This window comes from Theileria annulata, chromosome 1 (assembly GCF_000003225.4).
Source record: "Theileria annulata chromosome 1, complete sequence, *** SEQUENCING IN PROGRESS ***".
Classification (NCBI taxonomy): Eukaryota; Apicomplexa; class Aconoidasida; order Piroplasmida; family Theileriidae; genus Theileria; species Theileria annulata.
In genome coordinates this window covers 2116988-2136390 of record NC_011129.2, presented here as the reverse complement: position 1 = coordinate 2136390, position 19403 = coordinate 2116988, and the positions used below count along the sequence as shown (strand labels likewise).

Here is a 19403-nt window from a genome sequence, read left to right as displayed (position 1 = left end):
CAGATACGAGTTAAATCTGTTCGACACTGATAAAACACAAGAGTGTCGACAGAAACAATATTGTTTAAATTTTTATAGAGACAATCAGGCGATTTTAGCTTGAATTGTTAGAGAAGGCGGTGTGAATATAAATTGTAGTCAAATTTCTTTGAAAAATGATGATTACATGAAATCACGTTCAATTTATCAAATTGTTAATTTTGGAAGAAAATTTCACAAACAAAAAGTGTAACAAATGTAAAGGAACTGAAAGGACTTTTGCCAAGTTTGCTTCAAACGGGTCACAAATTTGTTAGGATCTCCCATTATTCAGGACAAAAAATTAAAGTTACATAATTATTACTGACAAACGATTCCAGTAAAAATTAAGTACTTCCGGTGTAAAACAAAAGAAAATAACAACTGCGTTTCTATGGTTACACCATAAATTAGAAGGTATTGGAATATTGTCTGTATTGCCTCAAATTATCCTCAAAACCCGTCAATACACTCATATTAACTTACTCTTTTGGATTCTTTAGAGTGGAATCACTATTTGCAAAATTCATCAAAATGTCCTTAACCTCTTGAACACGCATCAACACAGCACTTCACTTTACATTTTTTCTTCCTGGAAAAATTTTCCACAATTATTGGTGAACAACTAAAATCAAAGTGCTGATGGATAGAAATATATTATTGATATGGAAATATTATGGATTTAGGGTGAAAATTAGTCCAATTGGTTGAGAATTGGTTTTTCTTTTTCTTGGGTAACAGTTGCATCTTTGGAGTAAAGTGCTCTGTTAATCTCCTAAAAAATATATTAAAGTAAAATAATTGTTTACTCTTCTTCTTTTGGCGGCAGATTTGGCTTGCTGTATTTTTTTCTGCTTCAGTATCAGTGCTGGAACGTGGTGATGCCTCTGGATCCTCTTAATTTCAGGCAATGCCTTGTACTTATCCATGAGTGCGTTGCGGTAGTCAAGGCTTCTTCTCTCTCTTGGAGGCCTAGGACCGACTGGTTCAGATGCATTTGCCTTCCAAATCCTCACACTCATATCTGAACTCCCAGAGCACACAAATTTACCATCCAATGAAAACCTGCAACATAGCACATTTTGCATTCTCCTGTTAGAGTACACGTCTCTGCTGCGGCCTTCCATGGTAAATAGGCGGACACATTTGTCAAACGAACTTGCCACAAACTCAGAGCCAGTGGGGCTATAGTCAACATCAGTCCTATCATTATCCATACACCATTAAATAACTTACACTGAATTTACAAAGTCCTTATGAACTAGGAGTGCTCTTTGCAGCTTCCTTAGGTCAAATGTGTACAAATTAGAGTCCTCGTTTGCCACTGTGAAGTGGATTGGATTCTGCGGATTCCAACATAACGCGTTCGATCTCAGCCTCAATATAACCTTCCTTATCGGTGTATTGGCCCTTATATCATATAGCCCTATCGAGTTATCCGCTCCCGTCGATCCAATCAAATTTACCTACAAATTTCTCAATCCATTGATTAATCTTATTATAATAATATTCTGAGAAATGATATGATTGGTACCGTTGTGGGATTAAACTTAACGCTATAGAGTGATTGGCATCCCCATTCGAATTTCATTACTGGAAGGCTACGATTTCCGTCCCAAATATCCAAAACATCTCCAGCAGTTGCTAAACAAATTTATGATAGTTTACACTTGCCTATTAGGTTATTGGACCACTGGTGGTCAAGTCCGTTCAAAATACTCCCAGATAAAAACAAATTGACTGCCTAATCACCAGATTAAATTTATAGATCTAACCTTTAAATCATCTTTATATTGTGTAATTAAATCATAATCTGGAATATCTACAGAATCTGCTTCAATTTGGTCCAAATTAGCTCTGTCGGGAACACGCCAACATTTCAGGTACTTATCAGTCCCACAAGAATACAATAAAGTTCCATCATTATTTACACATAATCCTATAAATATTTTTATCAAACCAAAATACTCTTAAACAAATACTATTATTTAATATTTAGTGGTATTAATTATAGTATTTACTACATATTATATATTATATGTTAGTGGACTACCATTAACGAATCCATCATGCTTCCCCAAGACTTTTCCTTTATCTTTCTTTAGTAAATTCCACATACGAACTTCGCCCTTACAGCAGCCAGTAAACAAATCAGTCTAAAAACATTTAAATATAGCATTACTAGAGATATTCTATATGGTAAATGTTTATAGTAGTAAATATATGTTATACTAGTTGAGTTCTGCTGACTGCCATTGTATTAACTGAGTCTGTATGTCCTTCTAGTACTGAAATAAGTGGTTTAGCGAACATTTTGCTCAACTTTGTTGCGATAAGTGCTCTCATATACTCTCTAGCCTAAAGAATTTATTAATTAACAAGCCAATTTACCCTTGAAAATGGGTGAAGGGCTGGATCTGGATTCCTCATTGGCATTGGACGTCTGTTTGGCCCATCAGGGACGTAATCAGATCTTCTTCTATGCAAAACGCGGACCTCCATCGAATCTAGTGGAATCAAACGGAAATCATAGCAAATAAAGGAATTAAATCATTATCTCTCAACAAATTAGATTTATTCTCAGAGATTTAAATTTATTTACAACTACTTAACTCTGAAAATATAATTTAAAGATTTGAGCCAATTTACAGGAATTTAATTTATTTTAATGATTAAATCAATTCAACATAATTTAGTTTTGCAAAAGTAATTAAAAAATAAATATCTTATAATGATAATAAATGAATACTATAACTGGAGATTTTAAGTGGATTTAGATATAAATGGGAATTTTATGTGATTTCAGAGCAAATTTGTAAAATAATTATACTTATGATTTTAAACAATAACAATGGATAAAAGCTTTCAAAATCTCTCAACACTAATTTTTTACCTCCCCTTACCAAATTACTTTCTACATACTAGAGAATATACTGACTATACATTACACTTTGATAGCAGGAATAAAATATATGTTCAAATTATTTAAATAATTATATTTATTAAAAAATAATTTATCTAATTTTTGTCTTTATAAAATAATGAATGGGTATGGAAAAAAGTTGTGTGACTGTTCTGCACCCAAAAGTGGAATTAAAGTTGTAAGAATCAGGGATGATAATAGTTGAAATCTATTGAGAATTTCAGGGCTAGAAGTGGGATAAAAGTGCGAAGGGCAATGACGAAGGACATCAATACACCCTTTTGCATATACAGATGTTAATTCTGCATAGGATTCCAACATCGGCAAGCTATTGGTGCACGGTGTAAAATTAACATTCAACACATTTTGAGATTTAATTATAATTTATTTCCCAGATTTAACCTTAGATTTAACTGCTTTAGCTGCAATTCGACACGAAGGTGTAAGTGACCTGAATCGTAATCGAAACTTATTTTCTCATCTTACACATTAGACCAGGATTTCTTGTTTTAAACCAAAACAAACAAAATTTTATTTGTTCTGACCTTCTGATTTAATTCTTTATCTTTAATCACTGATTTAACTTTATTCACCGATTTAACCTCATTCTCTTTAATCCACTTATGGTGTTAATAATGAACTCAGCTTTAATTTTCTTCATTTTCTTCTTCAAAGCAGCACAGTCCCACAAATACAGACCTAACTTTCTGGGACCCGCAAAAAAGTCTTCTTTCGTCGAAAAAAGCAATGTTGAAAGTATATTCCTACTTATACTACCTACTTATTTACTCAAATTTACTCTCTTGTTAATTGAAATTAGTGTAATATTTACACCAAAATCCAATTATACAGAGATATTTATATAACTATTTACCTGTATAACTATTAAATTGGATTTTAGAGCTAACGAAGGTATTGAGAGAAGACTTGAACTCAAAGGTTGACGAAGTGGTTGATTTGATAGCGACAGACTTGGAACGTGAATTGCTGAAAAATGGACTAACAAACCTTTCGCTTATGCAACAATCTGATGCCAAGGCATTTGGTGGTAAGGCAAAAGAGATTATAAAGAAAACACTGATTGGCGTCATGAGGTCACTGATTCCAGTATTTGAACGCTGGATCCATGACTCAGTACAGCCACCAGTTGTCGACAGGCACGTCTACACCGTCCTTATACACCCCATTGGCTACAGAATCTGCGAACAAATCCACGAAAAACTTAAAATAAACGAACCTAACCCATGGAAAAATGATGAATTTGCTGAAGAAGAGATGGAGGAGGAAGAAGAAGGAGATTCAATATCCGACGAGGCTATTGATCAACTTCTAGACATGTAATCTCATTTATAATTTCTTCACAATATATACTGTGTTTTTATCTATTGTAGTGTAGCATTGTGTTTATTCCATAAGTTTAATTTAACAAATTTTAATTTTAAAATTCATCTATTTATAAAATTTAAATATTTGAAAAAATCAAATAATAATTTTTTATGATCAAATTTGTCAAAAAATTGTATATCGCATCAGAATTTGTAATATTATAATGACGACGGCTTCTTGTGTTTTTGAGGACCGTTTCCTCGTGAGATCAATTGATAATTCTAAATTTGAACGTGTTTCAAGACTTAGTGCTAAAAGTACTGGTTTTGACGCCGAATTACTACTCGATTATAATTCTGACCTTCTTCAAGTTTATAATAAACAAGTAATTTTATTTTAACCTTCTTTATTCATAAATTTAAGTTAATTTTACAAATATTTTCTAAATTTTTCAATAATAATTTAACTTAAATTTAAAACAATTTTCAGGTATTGCATATTTTAATTACAAATTCACTGCTCCCTAGCGGCTCCGACGTGAATTTGAGTGAGTCAGTTGACATTCCCAGCCTACTTGGCGACTATGAGTACGCAATGTACGGCAAAATATTCAAATTCGAAGAAGTTTCTTCCGAAACTAGGTATTTCTAACAGTTTCATTTCTAATCCTCATCTTTCTCATTATTCACAATTTTATGTAGTATATTTAAAGTATTATACAGTATATTTAACTATTATAAACTAAATCAAAGTATTATAATTTAATTATTAATCTATGAATGGAATATAACAGTGATTAGAACAATATATGCATCGTTCGGTGGACTATTGATGTCGTTAACAGCTGACAAACAGGTGGTAGCAGACCTTGATTTGGACATGAAAATATACCTTTTAGTTCGAAGAATCTCATCTAATCGCTAATATACTCATTTCTCACACTTTTCTATTTACTCAACCAATAGGCACAAATAATTTTTATATTTATATTTATATATGTTCGGGTTCTGGATTACATTACGGTGCTTAAAAGTGAATTAACCGTTTTTGAAGATAAGAAAGGCCATTTTGCCTAGGTAAAAGTAAATGAAGCAGTGCTTCTCGTGAGTGACGAAGGAACCGAAGTTCTTTCCGACAATGCAGTGCCATGTTGGCTCGTAGGTCTTGTCGAACTCCTTCTTGATGTGTCCTGCAATGTCCTTCTCAACCTCGAACTTGGTGATTGCATCAAAGGCGACTTTGAGTGCAAAGGCCTTGGTGGTTTCGTCCATGTCGACGTTCTTGATGACAGCGTCTTCTATAGTGGGTTTTGCGTCGTTTCTAAGTGTTGCCATTTTATTAGTTTCTAGTGATATGCTTTATTTGAACAAAAGTTTATGTTACAGGTAAACAGGTTTGGAAAGTCTGATGTGTAGATATTTTACAAAAAATGTTTGTGAAAAATTGAAAAATATTTTTTTAAAATAAAATAGTACTAAACAGAAAGATTCAAATGGAATTTCTAGATCTTTCTGCGTCTCGCAACATCGACACTACAGCTACACATCGGTCAACCACATCTTCCAACCACGTACGTATATATGTAAATATATTAGTGCATAAATGCGAATTATGTTCTCCAATTTCCTTCATCATCACTAGTTGATTTTACGGATTTTACGGCGAAGCTTTTGAACAGTTTACTGGTTGTCTTCTTAAGTTCGCTGCGCCAATTTGAATCATCTGTAGTATTTCGGTTTAGATCCTTTACAACTGGCTTATCTGGTTCTCCATAACTACCCTTTGCGTTTTCCGCCTTGTTTTCTGCCCTTGTCACGTCTGCTCTTGTCACATCTGAGTCATTTCTCGCAACATTTCTGTTAAATGGATCATGTCTCGAGAACCCTGAGCTTCCTTGGCTCTGATTTGCATTACTATATTCTCTCCTTCTACTCTGGTTTCTTTCCATCAAGCTATTTTCTCTCAAAACATTATGTCTCATTACGCTGTTTCTCGCCATAACGTTGTTTCTAACACTTACATTATCTCTCATTGAGGAATCTACTACCGAGGAATCCCTGACTGACATATCTCTCACTGATGAATTATTTAACTCTCTACCCAATCCTTTTTGATAGTTTCTTCCTACATCTTTATTTAGCTGGTTACTATATGGATATCCTGAGTTAACTGTCACTGTATTGTTAGTGGCTGCAAGCCTTCTTTCAATTTCTAATTGTTTTTGTCTTTGGATTTCTGCAATTTCATCTAATCTTTGCCTATGTAGTTCCTGTTCTCTTCTCTTTCTCATTTCCTCCTCTTTTCTCTTTTGCTCTAATCTCATTTCCTCTTCTTTTCTCTTTTGTTCCAATTTTAATTGTTCCTCTTTACGCTTCTGCTCTAATCTCATCTGTTCCTGGTTATATCTCATTTTGGCTCTAGCGATTTTTTCCTCCAGTAACATCTTCTTGAAGCGTGCGTTTTGGGCGTCTAGCTTCGATTGAAAATCTTTCTTTCTAGACACGAGTTGCTTTTCCACCCACTGCTGCTTCTCTGCTGCATAGGACTTGAACAGAATCTTCTCCTGTCTCATCGCCTCTGCATCTTGCTTATACTTATCTTCGCGGCTCTTTTGTACTTCCAGAAGCAATGCAGTATCATTTTTCACCAACTCTTCCAGATATGCGTCATACAGCTGCTTATCTGCCTCCCTGACTGCTCTCAAAAAGTGTTCGACTTTTCTCACTTCATTTCTTCTTTGTTTCTGGAGTTCTTGGCGTTCTCTCACCATATGTTCTTCTTGTGCCTTTTCTAGGTCTTCATACTCCAATAAGCCTTCTATCAGGTCATCCACCGTATACTCGTCCAATCCCTTCCCCTTGATGTATATCTTACTACTTGATGATAAACATAATTTACGGAGCTCCTAAACATACATTATTAAATATATAATTAAATACATTATTAAATATATAATTAAATACATTATTAAATATATAATTAAATACATTATTAAATATATAATTAAATACATTATTAAATATATAATAATTTTAGTCATTTTTATTAATAAATATAGTGATAATTATATATAATTTATAATTATTTAAAAATGAGTTACCTGTAACATTTGATTGGCGATATCACTTTTGATTTTGTAGCGTTCATCCTTTTTACGTTGCAGTTCAAGTTGTCTGAAAGCTTCTTCTCTTCTTTCCTTTTCAGCTTTCTCTTCGTTGATTTTCTGCTGAAGCTCCTGTTTCTTTCTCTCCTCCTCGACTCGCATCTGCTCTTCTTGATGTTCTTGTCTACGCTGGTAAATTTCACTAGTGCGCTTCATCAAGCGAGAACGCTCCTTCTCAATCGAGTTTTTCATGGAGACCAAATGTAGTCTTCGGTGTTCTGCGCTCTTGTTCACGTCTGCTGGGCTCAGAATCCTGATCACGTAATACAAATTCTTCCCCAAATCTGTCAACTGGTGTCTGATCGAGGCTATTGAGTCGGCGTTAGCCGATGAGGAGTTAAAGTAGAGTACTCTGTTCGTATAGTCGAAACGCACGTGGCACAACCCCCTGTGCACCAACTCCACGATCTCCTTCTCTGCATAGTCCCAGGTGTAAAAATCAGCCGGACATATCGACTTGGTGAAAAAATCAATCGTCATCGAGGCGTACACTTTTGACAATCTTGTCAATACCTTATGAAAGACTACGCTCTTCACCTTTTCATAATACTTCTCCAAATCCTCTCTATACACGTTCTGCCCTGCTGTATGCTGTTTATTTGTATCAGTACCGGTTTTAACTTCAGATTTTGTTTCTGATTCTTTAGAATCCGTTAAATCACCTTCTGTATTATTAGAATCATTCAGTATTACAACAAGTTGTTGGCAGAGTTTCATGGAACTATCATTTTCAACGAGTTCGTATAATTTTTGTACATTTTTGTGGGCCAATGGGAGTACATTTTTGAGTGCCAGCGAGTGGTGCAGTGACTCTTTCGTTGGTATCGTGTTATATCCCAGGAGAGTTGACATTCTCTTCTGCATCTCATACACCGCAGTTGAGGACGCCGTCGATGAGCTCTGACTAAGGGCGTGATTTGGTACTGAAAGAACCGCTAGAACACACTTCGAGCATAGGTACGTAATCTCCTCCTCTGTGACCTTCTTCTTGTACATTCGGATGTGCATGACGTAGCGGAGCACTGCCAGTGCGTGGAAGAGTAACAGGTCTGAGGCCCAGAAAATCAGGGCGAGTTTTTCGTAGAAAATGGCAAGCCACTTTAGGAGCTTTTCTTTCTGCTGGCCTAGCACTGAGACTGAGCCCTGGAACGTCTTGGTGATATAATCTCTAATGCCTAGAGTATAGAGGTCCTCTACTGTGTTAAAGGCCTCTTTCCACATCCCCAACTCGCACGCTGTTATCAGCTGATTTACTCTCGTCTCTATGTGGAGCTCCGGCTTTAGCATACACTCCATTTCTGGCTTGTTTTGGACCTTTAGGAGGAACGAATAATGGCCTCGCATAACGTCGCACAGGCGCTTAAACTCAACCAAACGTGCGTTTTCTCTGCAAAAGGTTATCGCCTTCCTTGCCGTTTCGTGGTACACCTTCTCGAGCTTAGGTGTTGCTCTTGATATGTCCAGAATCATCTTGTAAATCTCCCACAGGAACCGGTACACATCGTGGAGCGTCTTACTGCATTGGTCTCGCATCTCAACTTGCAAAGTGCTCGCCATCAAACCTTCTGGCGTCTCGTCGTACTCCATCCCTTCCTCCACTATTCCTCCACTCAGCTGTGTTTGAGACTTTCCGGCGTCAGAAACTTGCAGCTTTGACTTTGCAGACACAAGTCTATTCTCTGCTCTATCTAATAACTCTACTATTACTTTGGCTAATGATGAAACGTTTGCGTGTTGCGATATCAATCGGTACTGGTGGAGCCCTTCACGAGCTAGCCGGAGCTTATCTTGGTCTATACACAACGCCACGTACTCTAACATTATTTGTTCCTGGACCATGTCCCATCCTTGGATTCGAAAAAACCTGTGCCCTATTGCTGAGTGTAAAATTACCAACGCCTCATCACTCTGGCCTATTGCTCGCAACTCCGCTGCTCTTTTCAGGGCATTTTCTGGCTTCTGAAAATTATACATTTTTTAACACAATCATTTATCTATCTTATTTCTAGTGTTCTTGTGTACTATCCAAAATTTGGCTAGTATTTTGCGTTATCTTTGCTAAAATTCTATTGTTGTGTTATTGTAAAAAATAGACGATCGTTTAAATGGTTGAAATTAGAGAAAATAATCCCGGCATAAAAAATAATTCAAAAATGTATAGATTTCTTTGTTAAAATATAAATTAATGTTTTGAAATAATAAATTTCCTGGCCGACCTTCCACGATTAATATTACATCACCAACTCTATATTGTATTCTTAATTTTATTAGCTTATCTTATATAATTTTTAGATTAAAAATAGAAAACCCACAATACAGATAATACAATTGTGGATTCCTTTGTAAAAGGGTTTATACTTTATGGACTCTGATTGGGTTAAATGGGGACTAACTCTTTTGTATATAATATAATAACTTTAATTGTTCTATATTTCTTACACATCATAAAACCTTTTCTTCCAGCTGGAAATTCAGTTCTTCTTTTTTTAATTAAAATTAATTTAATCCCTCTATACCTTTTACTTTTATAATTAAAATTATAATTATTTTCTTTATTCCCTTTTAATTAACACAATATTAATTATTCTAATTTATATACTTTGTTACTATTTATTATTCCAATAGATTTATATATATTTCACTATTTATTGTAGAATTAACCCTGAAATATCATAATCTACTAAGTGTTTAAACAATTTCTGGAAAATTTTATATCTAAATTAAACATATATTTTTAATATCAATTGGTATTATGATTTATTTATAGAATCTTTTTTTACATTTTATATCTTCCCAATTTATCCTATCACATAAAATAATATATTTATATTATTTATTAATTTTAATAAATCGCATTTTTGTGTAAAATAGTGTTAAACAATAATAAAAATGTTAGAAAGTGAGGATTTCCCTAGATCCTATTTAAAAGAGGGAGTGAAAACTTTGGATAAAATAAAGAAGTCAGTTTTATCGAGATTCCAAAAAAATAAAGCTAACAAACCATCAAAGATAGATGAAGAAGATATAAGTGATGGAATTTATGGATCAAAATGCACAGATGACGTGAAATTGCCCACTTTGGATTCCATTACTCCAGGGACGCTTGTTCTAGGATCTGTAGCCTTAGTTTGTCCATCTGGGTTGAGGATTCACATACTTAACAATATTGTCGGCTTTGCTAAATATTCTGACCTATTCGATTCAGCTGATTCCGATACAAACAACGGTGATTTGGCCAATGACCGAGATAATAGGTTGAGTTCTCCAATCAAAATTGGTTCTACAGTGATTTGTTACGTTTTAAAGGTTAACTACAGTTATTTATCACTTAGCCTAAAGCCTTCCCTTATTAATAGAGATTTGAGAGTTGATAATATATACCCGGGGCTGATTTTACCAGCCACTGTTACATCACAAGAAGACCACGGACTTTCAATAACATTTAACTCAGTAAGCGGGTTGAACGGGTTCATAATGTACGACGAGCAAGGCAGAGAGTCAGTGAAAAGTATTTTAAAGTCAAGTTATCCAATAAACTCAACTGTAAATGTAGCAGTGGTAACAGTAAACGCTGAAAGAGGATTTGTTAAGTGTCAGTGGCCCTGGCTCTACAAGACCCCAATTGATACTGAAGCGGGTCTAGTATTTGATACACTAAAACCAGGACTTCTATTAAAAGCCGAAGTGTTAAATGTCCACAATATAGTTTTAGAGGGTTCAAGTAAGTCTGTTTTTGCAGGTTATACTGTCAAGTGCCTTGGATCAATTAACGAAACAATATCTTCACTACACTCATTTGCACAAACTAATATCTCAAATGAAGTTGAAATGGAGGATTTCTATAGTTTGGTAGGAGAAACGGTTGAATGTAGAATAATACAAGTAGATTTTGAGAATAAAAAACTACACATGTCAATGCAGTCACAGATACTTAAGTGGAAAGGACCAATGGGTCAAGCCTTTAAACCCATTAATAATAAGATTATAAACTGTAAAATAACACAATGCTTCAGCTCCGGATTTTTACTGGAATCAATTCCTCCCACTGGTGACGACATCAATAATTCAGATAAGAGAGTTTTACACTGTTATTGCGCTATCCATGATGTGTTGGATGACAAGTCATTGACTGAGGAAACAATATTTTCATCTAGCAAATATTCTGTAGGATCAGTCCATGAATGCAGAGTTATAGAATTTGACTACTTCACAAGGCTAACGAGAGTATCAATGAAAAGTTCATTGATTAGCGAGGAGTACGTAACTCCATTTGAACTATCAGCATCAGATGTTGTAAAGGGTAAAATTATCAACCTTGTCAATAGCGGTGCCATAGTGCAAATTTCAAGCTTAGTGTTCGGAAAAGTACCTCTCGGCCACCTCACTCAAGTTCCAGTGACGAAATTACCCGAAGGCCTTAAAGTTGGAAGAAATCTCAGACTAAGAGTACTTAAATTCGACCATGCCCACAATAAACTCATTTTAACAGCCAAAGGGCTTATGCTAGATGACACAGATCCTGTGGTTAAATTCGAACAATTGCACGTTGGGAAAAAATTAATAGGCTACGTTACGATCGCAAAGGATACTTTGTATACAACTAATGGTTTGGATCCTCAATCTGCAAATTCAGATGAACTGGAAGAACCAAAAGTTGGCAAAGGAAACCAGAAGATTTATGTAAAATTCTATAATGAGCTGAAAACAGTTTTAAGTCCAGAGGAAGTCAAGAAAGCTAAAGAGTTATCTATGGATTTAAATACTGATTCGGTTGTAAAATGCGCTGTTACAAGAGTTGACCGAGCCAAGAAGGTCTTTTCAGTGACCTTAGATGAGCTAAAAATATCAAAATTATTGGAAAACAAGGATACCACAAAAAAACCTAGAAGGGAAAAGAGGAAACTACTCTGTAAACAAATATTTAAGGATTATAAAAGTAAAAAGAAACTCAAGAAAAATTAATTTTTTTTTCAATACACAATTATTTACACCACCGTTAATATACTATGTAGAACAGTTGTGTAGTAGTTTAATAAGTAATTTATTTATTATTTATTATTTGTTGAATCGCAAACATTTTAAATAATGAGTGATGAAAATCACTTAATCGGAGTAAAAAATGATCATAAAGGTAAAAATTCAGGTCGAAATAAAATGAAAAGTAAAATTCCTAAACGAAATAAAAAAATAAATAAAAAATCGCAATTAAATGGAAAGAATCCAAATTTAACAAGTGAAAAAACCAATAATGAAGATAAAAAGGTTGATAAATCTAAAAATAAAAAGGATAAAAAAGGAATTAACCTTAATATAGACTCAAAATTAGAGGTAAAACAATTTAAATATAATTAATCAATTTCAGTATGAAAATGAGATGAAAATCCGTGAATTGGAGGATAGAATCGCAGATAAGGAATGGATGAGGAATCCCAACTCTGTAATGGATTTCGAAAGACTAGTGGTTACAAATTCACGTTCCTCGGCAGTGTGGATAGCATATATGGCGTTTTACATCAACTCAGGTGACATAGAAATGGCAAGAAAAACTGTTAAAAGAGGGTTAAAGGCAATAGACTTCCGAGAAATGGCTGAGAAAATGAACCTTTGGGTTGCATACCTAAACATGGAGTGTATATATGGAGATAAAGTTATGGAGATTTTTAAACAGTAATTCTTATTTAACGTTATATATAAACTAGTTATATAAATGTTAGGTTAATAATTTATTAGGGCTATTCAATATAATGATAGTAAATCAATTCACCTGAAGATGATAAACATTTTTGTTAACAACAATCAGCTTGAAAAGGCGAAGGAGATTTGTGAAAAGGCAATCAAAAAGTTTCACAAGTCCAAAAAGGTTTTACTTTATACAGTTTTATAATTTCATGTAGGTTTGGTTGTCGTATCTAAGATTATTGTATGAAAATATGAAGGATTTCGAAGCTGGAAGGCAGCTCCACAAAGTATGTATTACTAGAATACCCCAAAGGAAGAGAATTTTAATAACATCCTCAACAGCATTATTAGAGTACAAACACGGATCTCCAGAAATGTAAGTCAAATTACGCTTATACCAACATTATATACCGTAAATACAGTATAAAAATGTATTACAGGGGGAAAATGTACTTTGAGAATATATTGCTGGAGAATCCAAAGCGCATGGATATATGGAACCAATATTTGACGGCACACATCAAGTTAAATATGGACGAATCAAAGACGCAGAAATCTGAAGGATTAAAGAACGTTCGAAACCTATTTGATAGAGCAATTACACTTGATCTCAAGCCAAAAAAGATGAAAATCATTTTCTCCAAGTATTACAATTAGAACATATTCTACACATTCTAAATAGTTAAGGATACAGTAATCATGGTTTTTAGATGGCTGGAATTTGAATGCGCATATGGAACTGAAAAATCCAAGGAATCCGTACAGAAGAAGGCACTTAAATATGTAGAATATATCGAAAAAAAGTTAAATGGCTGAAATAATTTTTTAACACTATTATTCATCTTTATTGCACTCAACCTTATTATTTACACTATTATCCATGGTTTTAGTAGATATATTTTAATAAGTGCATTAAAACAATTTTATCGCAAGTTTAAATTAATATAAACCAGCCGCCCTCCTGAAATGTCCGTTACTGGGCCTGCTGCGAACACCAATGCCATTCACCGTTTATCGGAGCTTGAGCTCAAAAAAGGAATCATTGGAGAAGGCTCTTGGCACAACCAATATAAGGATTCTTGCTACATTTTCATAGGTATTTGCCCACTTGGTGTCATTAAATCATAATTAGGCGGTTTGGACCACAGAATGACGGAAGGTGACATTATTATAGTTTTTTCCCAGTTTGGTGAACCAATAGATATAAACCTAAAAAGGGATAAAGATACAGGTAATCCAACTTATAATATTATTGATTATTAATATCAAATTCATAAAAAATGTGTAATTTAATTAACCATAGGAAAATCACTCGGGTACTGTTTTCTAGGTTATAAGGATCAGAGGAGTACTATACTGGCTGTGGATAACTTTAATGGCTCAACTCTACTAGGAAGAAGGATCAGAGTTGATCACGTCATGGACTACTCGGCACCAGTTGTTTACGAGGATGAGGTTCTATTATAATTCCCTGATGGACATATTTTACAATTTTTTAGGTTGACGAGGAGGGTAATAAGATTCGTAAGGAGTATAAGCCTACGGGAGCAGAGGGTCAGGGACTGGACAATTATTATGTAACTGAAACAGAGCGGCTTCTAAAGGAAACATCCAGTAAAAAAGCGAAACAGGACCCATCTCAGCAAATGGACGAAGATGAAAAATGGGCCCTTGAATTCGAACAAATGATTAAGAATGAAAATTCAGAATCATTTGATAACCCCAAAGAAACTAAAGAAGATAGAGAAAGTGTAAAGAAGGAGCATAAAGAAAGGGACAGACGTGGAGACAGAGATAGGAGTAGGGATAGATATAGAAATAGGCATAGAAGCCGTAGTAGAGATAGACATAGAAGTAGAAGTAGAGATAGAGATCGATATAAGAAGAGATATAGAGATGGTAGTAGGGAAAGGTATAGAAGAAGATACAGTAGAAGTTCTTCCAAAGATAAACATCGAAGAGATCGGCACAAACGAAGTCATCGCAGTCATTCTTAAAATTTCATAAAATTTTCATTTTAAACTTTTAAACCTAATTTAATAAACACTTCAATAACCTCGCAAACTTTATATATGCTATTATTCCAGGAATTCCACCACTTACTGCATCAATTTACAAAGAAATTCTTATTAGACCAAAATTTGACTAGAATTGGAGAAGAAGTGAAATATATTGTGTAAAAATACTAAAAATTTTAAAATAAGAAAGGTTTTAGACAGTTTTGATGTTATCGACTATGAATGTAAGCATGTGCCAGAAGGTGCACACAATTCGTGAATCTAGGCAAATGCAGTTTAAAAAGTAAAAAGAAAATTAATTCTACTCTTAAATATTAGTAGGGTTAGCCTTCTTTAAAATTATCTGATCAATATGGTGAAACTGTGAATATTTGTAACAATTACAGTTTTTACTATACACATTTAAGTTTTCTCCAGTTTTTTGTAAAATTTGAGGATTAAAATTTTACAATGTTTTATTGTTAATTATTTCAACCAGAATTTTATGATTTTTGGATCTTTTAACCTTACCATTTACCGTTTTAGACAATTTTGGATAATTTAGTTTCTTTTAAACCAAAGTAATGGCAGTATACGCATTTAATTCGCCAGATGTGCAGGGAGTTAATACACCTCTATCTGGATTGTCACATTCGCCTTTATCTGCCAGACACCAATCACCAGTTACGAGTTATGTTGTTCCAAGTACATCTCCTGTTAAGGTTGTCTCAAGCCCTAACCTATCAAAAAATGGAGGACACGGGTTTTCACAACCAGTAGGCGTTTTACCGCAAAATTCACAGGATACTAGAGAAATTTCAACAGTTTATCTTCCTCCAATAAGGTACAGATATGACAATGCCACAGGTACTCTGGTACAAGTTAGCGGGCAATCACCGAATGCTAACTTTTCAGCCAGTTCCTCCGTTCAGTCACCTTCTGGTCAATTCCCCCCTAACTTTAGCCCTCCGCTCACCTCATTTTCACCAACATTTGAAGGTAATTTATCGCATTTCCTCAATACTAATCCTTTAAATCAGAACAATCAGCTTAATTTTCAGAATCAACAAAACCAGATGAATGGACAAAAAGGTGTTAATTCATTTTGGAATCAACCCATGGGTGGTCCAAATAGATTACAAACACCAACCAATCAGGTATACAAATTCACGAACTTTTCACCCCAAAATTTTAATAAACCAGTTCAACCTCAGTTTAATCAACCCAATGGGACACACTTTAGCAATTTTCAGCCTAATGTAACCCAGTTTGACCCTGGAGTATTTAATAATGCACAGTTTGGTGGAACTCAGTTTAAGCCTTTTTATCAAAATTCTCCTCAGTTTAACCAACAACCACCTGGACCCGTATATCAGCCTCCCAATGGGTTTTATGGGAACTTCAATCAATCAGTTCCAACATTTGGAAGTGCCCAAAATTCAGGGAATACAAGGACAGTTGGTGGAGGGAACTTCCATAGATATGGGAATCACTTGTACATGGACACCCCAAGAGCAAGATACGAAGCAGCGGTCAAAGATTACTATAACAGAATTAACAATTACAACAACTATCCAAATTATGGCGATTATAACCCTAACTTTGGAGGTTTTAATCCCAATTTCAATGGGTTTAACCCTAATTTTAACAATCAAGGGTATACCCCAAATAACTTCAATGGGCCTGATACCAGTCCAGGAGGATTTTCAAAGGCGTTTAGTAGGTTTGAGAACGTTGCAACGAAGTTTTTTTCAAACACAGACTCGTTAGTTTCTGACTTAAGAGATGCAGCCTTCAAAATATTTAACCCCAACTCACCAGATTACATGAGGGCAGCAGTCTTCAAGCTCCAAAGGCTTGAGAATGTACCTGTTAACCCAAATTCAGTTTCAAAGCTGACCTTCAGCGTCGTGGCGTACTTTGACGTCGATACTGAGAACTACAACATACATAAATCAGAACAACAGTGGGCGTTGCCCACCGAGACTCAAGGGATTGTAGACTGCGATTTAAAAGGCGAAACTATTAAAATTCCTTGGAAGGGCGAGGAGTTTGTGTTTCTAAAAATTCTAGAACATGTAAGGAACAACAGATTCGTGCTAGGACGATTACAGCTGAAACTCGATACGCTTGTTACTGGGCACCCCTTGAAGGTAACCATAATAGGCGATGACGGGAAGAATAAGGGATCAGCAATACTTGAATTTGCAGTTGGGGCAGTATCACTTGATGAATTTAACCAGATGAACATGCAGTCCAATGGCGTAAACAGGGACTACACTCCAAGGTATATGACGAGCAGAAACACTGGCAGAAATAACGGAGAATACATGGATAAGAACGAGGAGTGGAGACAAACTAGACTTAGGAGCAAGAATTCTAAAAGAGTAAGTTTATATAAATAATTTGAGTCTTTAGTGTAATATGGAAACACCCTTTAAACAACTTGTCAGCTGGTGCTGTAACATTACGGACCAGGATCTTCTTTAATATTTTCGACACATTCTTAATATTAATATATTATTTTATATATGGGAAAATAAAAGAAATGTGTATAATGTAGTGTAAAAACGAACCGAGTATATATAGCAAATTGTGATAATATTGTAGGGTGATTAATTGAGATAATTTTATATTTTTTGTATATTTTATTTGTTTTAAACCTTCGTCTCTAACAGAAACGAATATGTTATTGTTAAGATGACCAGAGACCGGGGTTATTATAATCCTGGTAATGATTCCTTCGGATATAATTCTAGACGGAATAACGGTATATATACACTAGAATACTTAAACTAATCAATTAAATTTAGACTACTGGTTAGGCCCTAGTAATTCAGGGAACAGAAACGACTCTTACGGATACAAGAATCAAGGACAATCGAGGAATTTCGCAAATTCTTCAAAGTAAAATAAATTATTTCATACTCCCTAACATTTATCTTTAATTTTTATTAGATCTAGATACGGAGATCAAAATAAGGATAGTACTCCAGTGATTTGTAAACATTTCGCTTTACTAGGTAATGATTTTACACCACCGCTTAACCCTTTAGTCAATTAAATAAAATAAAACTGGCTTACTTAAATTAGAAAACTTAAAAATAAAGAGTTAACGTTGTTTTTTGCAGATCAATGTAGATTTGGTAACAAGTGTTCGTTTTTGCACACTGTAAAGCGTATATTATATATGCAAGATGTGTTCAAGGGCGGAGTGTACTGCTCAACGCTGAGAATGACAGCAGACAACGCTATCGAGTTCTTTGCATGTGGTCACGGACCGACAATCAAACGCTTTAAGTTCCATAGCAACAACGCAAACGAGATCCAAACGACAACATACCCTAATATAACTATTCAGATGCCACCAGGACAAGGGAACCAAAATAACACAGTTAGAACCAGAGTTAAAGGCCCTGTCACGGATCAAGCAATTCATAGTTTATTGTTTATGGACGACTGTCTGTTTGCCGGCTTAAGAACAGGGCATATTTGTGTCCACCACCTCCCCAGTGGCACCTTTACAATGCTTGAAGGCCACGACTCCTCTGTAAGTTCAATTATCGTAATCGAAGGGATTGTTCTATCCTCATGCGAAAGTGGCAAAATTAATCTTTGGAGGTTCGATTCCGGTGCATTCACCTGCATCAACTCGCTCCACACAAATTCTAAAATCAATTCACTTTTGGAGGTCATTTGCGACGTCTCAACACCAACGGCCAGCCAACCACGGCTTCTCTGGGCTGGCGGCTCCGTTATCAATATTATCGACCTTGCTTCCCTAACTGTTGTTAAATCTATCCAGCTTCCATCTAACGTTGTCGTTAAGTGTTTCAAGAGGTATTTTCTCAATTCATATTTAGTTTCATTCATTTTTACTCACTTGTTTCCTTTAATTTACTACAAATCTATGTTGTACACCTCTAATACTTTGGTTTAGATATGGAGGACATGTAATTGTTGGATTTTCCAATGGGTACTTGAAGGTGTTTACTCCTCTCGGTGATGAGGTGTACATGTCATCGAACGATAGTGGCAGCATAACTGCTATGGATGGAATGCAAACTTCTGAGGGCGATCTCCTTCTGGTGGGAAGCCGGTCTGGAGAACTGACTGTTGTCCAGCTCCCCTCGTTTAATCTTCAGTACCTTCTAATGTGCCACATTGACGGCCACAAAAAATCTGGAATCAGTAAAATTGCTCCCATTGGGGCTCAACACTTTCTCACCACCGGGTATGACGGAAACGTGTCATTCTTCATGTGGAACAACCCTGTTTGATATACTGTATCATTCCA

General features: G+C 35.1%; 10 protein-coding genes across 10 annotated transcripts; 7 read left to right on the top strand and 3 right to left on the bottom strand.

The window, feature by feature from the left end:
• Positions 1-712: 712 nt before the first annotated feature.
• TA19525 (WD40 domain protein, putative) lies at positions 713-2520 on the bottom strand (the record flags this gene model as incomplete). The annotated part of the gene is made up of 9 exons (XM_949401.1): positions 713-793; positions 828-1221; positions 1255-1484; positions 1553-1662; positions 1687-1762; positions 1794-1957; positions 2072-2174; positions 2251-2376; positions 2410-2520. The coding sequence occupies 9 exons, from the start codon at positions 2518-2520 to the stop codon at positions 713-715; spliced, it is 1395 nt and encodes a 464-aa protein (XP_954494.1).
• Positions 2521-3059: 539 nt separating this feature from the next.
• Positions 3060-4441, top strand: TA19530 (uncharacterized protein; the record flags this gene model as incomplete). Its single annotated transcript, XM_949400.1, has 6 exons — positions 3060-3116; positions 3143-3236; positions 3270-3383; positions 3587-3697; positions 3843-4278; positions 4333-4441. 6 exons carry the CDS (start codon positions 3060-3062, stop codon positions 4439-4441), a joined length of 921 nt encoding a protein of 306 aa, XP_954493.1.
• Positions 4442-4490: 49 nt separating this feature from the next.
• TA19535 (DNA-directed RNA polymerases i, ii, and iii 17.1 kDa polypeptide, putative) lies at positions 4491-5191 on the top strand (the record flags this gene model as incomplete). The annotated part of the gene is made up of 3 exons (XM_949399.1): positions 4491-4652; positions 4757-4908; positions 5068-5191. The coding sequence occupies 3 exons, from the start codon at positions 4491-4493 to the stop codon at positions 5189-5191; spliced, it is 438 nt and encodes a 145-aa protein (XP_954492.1).
• A 113-nt stretch (positions 5192-5304) lies between these two features.
• TA19540 (dynein light chain 1, putative) lies at positions 5305-5601 on the bottom strand (the record flags this gene model as incomplete). Its single annotated transcript, XM_949398.1, has 1 exon — positions 5305-5601. The coding sequence occupies one exon, from the start codon at positions 5599-5601 to the stop codon at positions 5305-5307; it is 297 nt and encodes a 98-aa protein (XP_954491.1).
• A 275-nt stretch (positions 5602-5876) lies between these two features.
• TA19545 (eukaryotic translation initiation factor 3 subunit 10, putative) lies at positions 5877-9404 on the bottom strand (the record flags this gene model as incomplete). Its single annotated transcript, XM_949397.1, has 2 exons — positions 5877-7172; positions 7368-9404. The coding sequence occupies 2 exons, from the start codon at positions 9402-9404 to the stop codon at positions 5877-5879; spliced, it is 3333 nt and encodes a 1110-aa protein (XP_954490.1).
• Positions 9405-10319: 915 nt separating this feature from the next.
• Positions 10320-12392, top strand: TA19550 (rna-associated protein, putative; the record flags this gene model as incomplete). Its single annotated transcript, XM_949396.1, has 1 exon — positions 10320-12392. One exon carries the CDS (start codon positions 10320-10322, stop codon positions 12390-12392), a length of 2073 nt encoding a protein of 690 aa, XP_954489.1.
• Positions 12393-12804: 412 nt separating this feature from the next.
• TA19565 (pre-rRNA processing protein, putative) lies at positions 12805-13925 on the top strand (the record flags this gene model as incomplete). Its single annotated transcript, XM_949395.1, has 5 exons — positions 12805-13097; positions 13161-13290; positions 13325-13485; positions 13550-13753; positions 13820-13925. The coding sequence occupies 5 exons, from the start codon at positions 12805-12807 to the stop codon at positions 13923-13925; spliced, it is 894 nt and encodes a 297-aa protein (XP_954488.1).
• Positions 13926-14075: 150 nt separating this feature from the next.
• On the top strand, positions 14076-15106 carry TA19570 (RNA-binding protein, putative; the record flags this gene model as incomplete). Its single annotated transcript, XM_949394.1, has 4 exons — positions 14076-14205; positions 14242-14340; positions 14413-14564; positions 14609-15106. 4 exons carry the CDS (start codon positions 14076-14078, stop codon positions 15104-15106), a joined length of 879 nt encoding a protein of 292 aa, XP_954487.1.
• Positions 15107-15690: 584 nt separating this feature from the next.
• Positions 15691-17511, top strand: TA19575 (uncharacterized protein; the record flags this gene model as incomplete). Its single annotated transcript, XM_949393.1, has 1 exon — positions 15691-17511. The coding sequence occupies one exon, from the start codon at positions 15691-15693 to the stop codon at positions 17509-17511; it is 1821 nt and encodes a 606-aa protein (XP_954486.1).
• Positions 17512-17806: 295 nt separating this feature from the next.
• TA19580 (zinc finger protein, putative) lies at positions 17807-19386 on the top strand (the record flags this gene model as incomplete). Its single annotated transcript, XM_949392.1, has 5 exons — positions 17807-17876; positions 17920-18013; positions 18065-18129; positions 18238-18946; positions 19047-19386. The coding sequence occupies 5 exons, from the start codon at positions 17807-17809 to the stop codon at positions 19384-19386; spliced, it is 1278 nt and encodes a 425-aa protein (XP_954485.1).
• Positions 19387-19403: the final 17 nt, after the last annotated feature.